At 29.6% G+C, this 7,417-nt stretch overlaps 1 protein-coding gene across 10 annotated transcripts in view; it reads left to right on the plus strand.

The window, feature by feature from the left end:
- The window catches only part of LOC114929789 (uncharacterized), a 32,410-nt gene extending 27,908 nt beyond the window's left edge, over nt 1-4,502 (plus strand). For 8 of the 10 annotated variants that reach the window (XM_085488137.1, XM_085488138.1, XM_085488130.1 and 5 more), the window contains 2 exons: nt 687-1,534; nt 3,479-4,502. In XM_085488137.1, the coding sequence (XP_085344263.1) occupies nt 687-1,534; nt 3,479-3,647 (1,017 nt within the window). In that variant the 3' untranslated portion in view covers nt 3,648-4,502. Of the gene's footprint in view, nt 1-686; nt 1,535-3,442 lie in introns of all 10 variants that reach the window. The other 2 variants (XM_085488134.1, XM_085488136.1) reach the window with 2 other exon arrangements.
- Nucleotides 4,503-7,417: the final 2,915 nt, after the last annotated feature.

The following is a 7,417-nucleotide window of genomic DNA, read 5'->3' on the forward strand; positions in this document are numbered from 1 at the left end:
CATTGGTTTGACTTTGTATACTCATTTGTATACTCATTTCAAGGTTACGTGAAGACCTTCAATTTCTTAAATGGAATCTATTATTTTTTATCGCATATTCTTGTAGCTTATTTTGAGAGCTTTCCAAAACCCTATGATAAATTTTTTTTTCGTGAAGTACTTTTTGAGTTATTAAGATTTGAAGTAATTCAAATAATTATTTTAAAAAAAGTATGTAATTTGCAACAATGCAGCTACATACTTTTTTAAAAGCAACTATGTGTTTTCTTTACATCAATTGATTGGTCTCATTATTCCGTACATAAAAGTATTAAGATATGATTATCGAAAACTGAATATTTTACAAGATATTTTACATTTTATGTAAAAAAATTGTTAAGTTCAAACCTAAATAACTCAGAAAGTACTTAAGAAAAAAATACTTAATTATAGTGTTTTGGGAAGCTCTCGAGATAAGCTACAAGAATATGTGATGAAAAATAGTAGGTTCCAATTTTATAATTAGTATAGAATAGTAGGTTCAAATTTAAGAAATTGAAGGTGACTTTTACGTGACCTTCAAATAATTATACAAGGTCAAACCAATGACATTCTATTGAAACATTTTTTTCGTATCTCTTATAGTTCTCGAAATTGTAATATTAAACTCATATTAAATTAATATTAAACTCGATGATATTTTACAGGCCATGAGCTTTAAAAATGTCGATTTGACTTTGAAGGATTTCAAAGATGAGAAAGCGGAATTCTGCGGAGTGGCTTTCAGTCCGAAAAAGACTCGGCCAAAGTCTCGTATCGCTTACAGCATAGATGAAAAATACGTAGTACATAATAAAGACGATGTTCTGAAGAAACAATTCAGCGCCATAAGTTCGAAGCCATTTTGCACATTAGATAAATTTACCTTCGAAGATTCCGAGGATTATACAGACAGTTTGGAACATTCTTCTCTGAACAGAAAGTCGAACAAGCAATCGAAGCTATTGAATCCTGCTTCTAAACTGAATGACGACGGTCTCTCGGGCGAGACCAAATTTAGAAAACTTCAGGAAAAGTGGGAATTCATGAGCGGCAAGGAAGGCAATAAGATTCAGTCCGCAGTGACGACTCCCTCGTCACCAGTTCGGACTTTTGGAGCGCTAGGGAAGTCGAAGATACCCAGATTGCTCACGTCACCGATAAAGCAGCTCAACGTCGCGGCTGGAAAACCGATTAAGTCGCCTGGATCGGGAATCCCCTCATTGAAAAAACCCGGTGCACTTCCCACCGCTATGAAAACGATACCGAAGAGGCCTATAGACGCGAAAAATGTGACGAAAAACGTGACGCGTCGAACCAGTCGGGTCGATCAGGATATCCTGGGCGTTCCACGAATTCACACCGCACGTCCGAGTTCCTTACCTTACAAATCGCATGGGATTACGTCAAACGACAAGAATGTGGTCTCGCCTCACAGACGAGCCGCCTCGACCTCTTTACCGCGTCCAGCTTTTACCACCGTTTCGAAAACGCCAGCTTCAAAAGTTTCACATAAGTAAGTATTTAAAAGAGCATTTAATATTTTTAAAGCATCTATTTTTCACAATTCACTCTTGTATTGGTTGCATATATTTTTTGTTTATATGAATTGGTAATGTGAGGTCTTGCATACAATAGAGAAAATATTAGGAATAATTAAGAAAGAAGAATAATTAAGAAAATTAGAAACATTATAAATCTAAATCGTAAGAAGGCGTGAAGAGCTAAACGCGGATGTTGCTATGGAAACAAATCGTGCACAAGGCACATATTACTCTTGGTGTACTAACCAAGACTTTGAAAACTGAAATAATCTCTTACTTGAAATTTCATTTCAAAAACCCCTTGACCCCCCTATCGAAATAAATAATTAAATGCGAGAGAAAAATATAGATCCGAAAGTTGCTGAATCGGGAATCGAACCCGAGACCTTTCGCTTGCCGGGCGACTGCTTTTCCAACTGAGCTCTTCACGTCTTCTTACGATTTAGATTTATATGTATATTACAGAGCCTGTTATTGAAACTTAGTTGTTTAGAAACATTATGTTAAAAATATGAATAATGTAGGGAAATACAAATATTAATATAACAACAGTGGAAAATGATAGGAGCATACATATAAATAGAGAAAATTATTCATTAAAAAATATATATATATATATATGTATATATATATTAATAATAATAACATAAATATGATATTCTTAAATCGGCCGAAGAGCCCAAAGCGCGAAAATTAATTTTTCGGAACTGTATCTCTTGGTATGAGATTACTACAAGTTCCATATATTAATTAACCTCGAACTTACATATGGAAAAATAGGCGAGAAAAATATAGGTCCGAAAAGTCGCTGAAGCGGGAATCTGTATTTCGGATCTGTCTTATATTTTTTTCGCCTATTTTTCCATATGTAAGTTCGAGGTTAATTAATATATGGAACTTTTAGTAATCTCGTACCAAGAGATACAGTTCCGAAAAATTAATTTTCGCGCTTTGGGCTCTTCGGTCGGTTTAAGAATATCATATTTATGTTATTATTATTTAATATTGAGAGCCGACAAAAATATTTCTTATTTGATCATATATATATTGTTTACAAATAATTGATTTTTATAAAATACCTTGATTAAAAAACTTCTCAAGAGAGAATTAAAAAAGTATATTTAATTCACAACATCTAAAGTTATTTTCTATTTTTTGTAGAGACTTGAAATATAAAATTTAAAAAATTTGAATAAATATTTTAGCGTCATTAATAAACGCTGCTCTTGGAGTTAATGATTTTTTAAAACTGTTTTTGATTCGAAATGGAATAATTTTGTTCAAAAAAATTTCATATTTCTGATGACATTCTGATATAGAGATGAAAAAAAGAGACCGTTTTTAAGCTCTTTCACATAAAAGTTGAAAAATCGTCTAAACTATTTCTTTGTGAAATGATAAGACGAACTCACCAGTATATATTTCTCCAAAGTTTATGTTTCTTTTCCTCTCTATAAGTAAAATTATCATTAATTGAAAAAACTAAACATGATGAAAGTTTTGCTGTAGGTTTAGAAATTTCTTTATACTATACTTGATAGCGACATTTAAATTCATGTTTAAAATAAGCTGAAATATTTTTATATTATGTCTGTACATACATGACATAATTTCTGTATTTATATTTTATTTTTTATTGCGCGTTACATTTGATCTCTATTTCTATATATGTACATAATTTATATTCTTAAGGCTCCTGACTTTTTGGGTCCTTAAATACAATATTTAAATATTTATTCTTATTCCTAATGTTTTCTGTATTATGCGCAAGATCAAACTATTTTTTATACGCTACGTTTTATATTTTTATTCTTTAACTATATGTTTTATACTTTTTCGCTTCGTATTTTTAGTTCCTTTCTTTTCTTCTTTCTTTATAGATCCGTACGATAACGATTCGCGCATCTCGATTGCAGAGAAGTTCGCACACTCACTCACAGGACGCCGTCGGATACCGGTCAGCTCTCGTTCGTCGAAGGGGAGAAGTTGAAAGTAATATTAGAGGTGGATAATAAGTGGTTGTTGTGTACAAAGGGCGAACGAAGAGGTTTGGTGCCGCGAGCATGCGTGCGCAGCATAACTTAGATTCTCTTCCCGATAATAAAATACGCTTCATGATATCATCATCGTAATCACGTATTCGTGACTGTAAACGTAATATATCATGTTTCTCGAAGTGGAGAAAAAGACAAGTTGAGAAAAGTTCAAATTAAATTTGGCACGATGTAACACGAAGGTGGTGTACAGTGTATTAAATTTTAAGCTAAATATATATATATATATACAGTTATATAATTAATACGCATTATCACGCGCTTGTAAAGTTACTTTTAATCCGAAGTTTAATCAAGATTATTTCGTTTCTCTATCGAGAAACGCGATAATAGTATTATTACTAGTGACGCTATCGAGGACATAGAGATATGACTTTTAATCATATATAGGTTCTCCCGAGAAAGATATATTTAATTTATAAATAGACATCTGTATTTAGATTTGATTTATTTGAACATGTGCATGAATATAGAATAACGACACTCGATATGTCCTCGACGAATAAAAAAGAAAAAGCCGGTAACAAAATGTATAATAACATTACACATATTATGAATGTAACTGTGATCCTAGTAATAGGCGATTAAGTTTATTAGTATGTATATGCAGTGTATATTTCATTTTGATGTTTATATACTGTGACTTTGTAATTTATTTATGTGTGTATCCGTATTTCGCACAACGTCGCGCATTAACAATCCTGATCATCCTCACGACCTACATTCTGATTCTATTCGACATACGAATCGTCACGGCATATATTTTTAGGATGGCAGTGATCACATTTTTTACATGCTTTATGTATTTCCTGATATACATATATATACACATATATGTATATGTTAAGATATATAATATAAACAAATAAAATTATCATGAATTATATTTGATAGTAGTTATATATTTGTCTATCAATTACACAATCTAATTTACTTAATGAACATATTTATAATAACTTTAATTTATACACAGTAAGAAAATTTTTGTTTACTTGTTAAAAACGGTCCCCGTTAAAATTTTGTGTTAAATATTTAACACATTTTTATGTGTTGATTAAACTTAAATGTTAAATTATTAGAACAACTGAAAAAAGATGTTAAAATAACACAATGGTTTATCTATTTTTAATTTTATATAATAAATATATTCTGTTTTATTAGTGACAATATTTGTTAAAATTTATAGAAAAAAATGTTGATTTTTTATTTTATAATATAAGTGGGGATGATAAAATCTAAAATCAACATTTTTTTATTTTAATTTATTTTTACATTAAAACTATGTTAATTTTATACAAAATTTATTTTAAATTACTTCAAGTTTTGCATTGATTTTGTGTTAAAATATTAACTTAATATTTGTGTCTTCATTTAATATATCTGTATTATATTAAATTAACACAAACATATCTGTGGACCGTTTGAGACATGTGATATCTATTAAATTTAATAGAAATTTTTCAACTGTGTAAGTCTAGTAAAACAATTTAATTGCTATGATGAGAAATAAAAATAAGAAATATTTTTTAGAAAGGATGTGAATAGATAAGCTATCAAAAACGGTCTTTTATCATTTTTTTATTACTTTTTATAATAAATAGACGATTACAATAGAGAAATATTTAAAAGTATTAAATAAAAACTGCAAAGGAGAAAATTAATGTCAAAATAATACATATAATGATAACACATGCAGGTACACAAAAAACAAAAGCGGTATGTCCGAAAAACTAGACCTCTACCCCTTCGTTTTTTGGTTCTCTGAATCCAATTCCAAGATCCGGTTTAACTCTATCAGGTCCCAGTTTTTCTATAACTTCAAAAAATATGAAAATTCAGGGTAAATTCGATTTTTAAATTCGATGGAGAAATCATTCAACTCTCGGCTGAAATTTAATGGAAACGTTATACTGGTGATGTCGGTGTACTGAATCCATACCTATATCTATACTATGAGATACCTTGCATACCTTCTTGAAATACGAGATCACAGCAAGAATGAAACTATTATCTATCGTGAATCAAACATTCTGTGCAAAGGCATATTCGTTTTTTCCCTTCTTGTGGTGTATCTTTTTTCAGTCAGTCATTATATTTTCATTTCATTTCCCTTGATATCGACGTTTTTTGATATCTTGATGGGTCGTTCGCTCTTCGCTATAATCATCGAGATTTTTTGAGATCCAATCGAGATGCGAATCCAAGAAATATATCTTCAAATTCATCAGACATCCCAATTCCTTGAATTTTAATCATTTTGCAGTCTCTTAGTCTGTGAATGTACTCAATGCCACTTTTCAGATATCATACATTGTTGTAATAAATGATTGAAAACTTGATTCCCAGAAAATCTTGGTTATTATAGCGAAGAGCAAGAAGAACAATTCCATCAAAATATCAGAGAAATGTCGATATCAAGGGAGGTGGAATGAAAATTTGATGGCTGACTACTGCTGGACACTGAAAAGAGATGTATCACGAGAAGAGAAAAAGCGAAATAAACGAATGCCTTTACACAGAACGTTTGAGAGCAAGACAGTGCGTTACTCACGATAAATATAGTAAATTATTTCTTGCTGTGATCTCGTATTTCAAGAAGGTATGCAGGGTATCTGATAATATAGGTAGATATGATGGATTATCAGTACATCGACATATATCATCTCCATAACGTTTTCATTAAATTTCAGCCCAGAGTTGAATGATTTCTCCATACAAAGTCGAATTTACCCCGAATTTTCATATTTTTTGAGATTATAAACTGGGACCTGATGGAGTTAAACGGACCTCGGATTTGGATTCAGAACACCAAAAAACGAAAGAGTAGAGGGGTTTAGTCTCTCAGACATATCATTTTTGTTTTTTGTATGCCTGTGTAATCTTTGATCTTTTTTGATTTTATGCAATTTTTGAATCAAGAAATATGATTCATATATATCACTAAAAGGAAGAAAGAAACAGAAAAAAATTCTACAAGAATCATTTTTTTCGGAACTGACAGATGAGTGTTGTAAATAAAAAATTAGCTAAATTAATGAAAAAGATTATTTTACAAAAAAATATTTTCACGTAAAAAGTTAATGATAAACCATTTTAAAATTATATTTAACGGTAGGTTACTATTGATCTGTTAACATATATAAAATCAAAATAGTTTATCATTAACTTTGAGAGATTGTAGGGAAAAAGCGAAAAATCGTAAACTTAGTCAACTTTGAGGGTTCACAAAACAATTTTATTAGTTTTGATAAAAATAAATAATTAAAAGTAATCTACTTTCTAAATACAAAAATTAAAAATTAAAAATTTTCTGAATAAAGGCCGAAAAATTTATTTATGTATTAAGAATTAGATATGAATAATAAGCTGCAAAAATGATTAATTTTTCAAAATATTTTAAAAGTGTTAAAGCTATTTGAAGTAGTATCTTATCAAAATATATTTTTCTTTAAAATGGCATCTATATAATAAGAATTTTCAGTGTATGTTCTTTCAGGAGCAAACAAATAAAGATTAAAAGGTATTCAAAATTTTCAATCCCTTTTTTGAATGGAATTAGAAGGAATTTAAAATGAAATTGTTTAATCCCATCCAATTCCATGAAATCGGAAAAGAAAATTTTCAATCCCATCCATTCCTATATATAACATATGTATATAACTTCATGGGAATTAGGAAAGGATAATAAATTTAAACAAACGTTTTCTACACTTTTTTATTAATATTATATTATATATATTTATATTTAATATTATATTATATAATTATTTTTATTTTATATATGTATGTATATATATATAT

The sequence above is a fragment of the Nylanderia fulva genome, unplaced genomic scaffold (genome assembly GCF_048542155.1).
Source record: "Nylanderia fulva isolate GAGA-0341 unplaced genomic scaffold, ASM4854215v1 Scaffold64, whole genome shotgun sequence".
Lineage (NCBI taxonomy): Eukaryota > Metazoa > Arthropoda > Insecta > Hymenoptera > Formicidae > Nylanderia > Nylanderia fulva.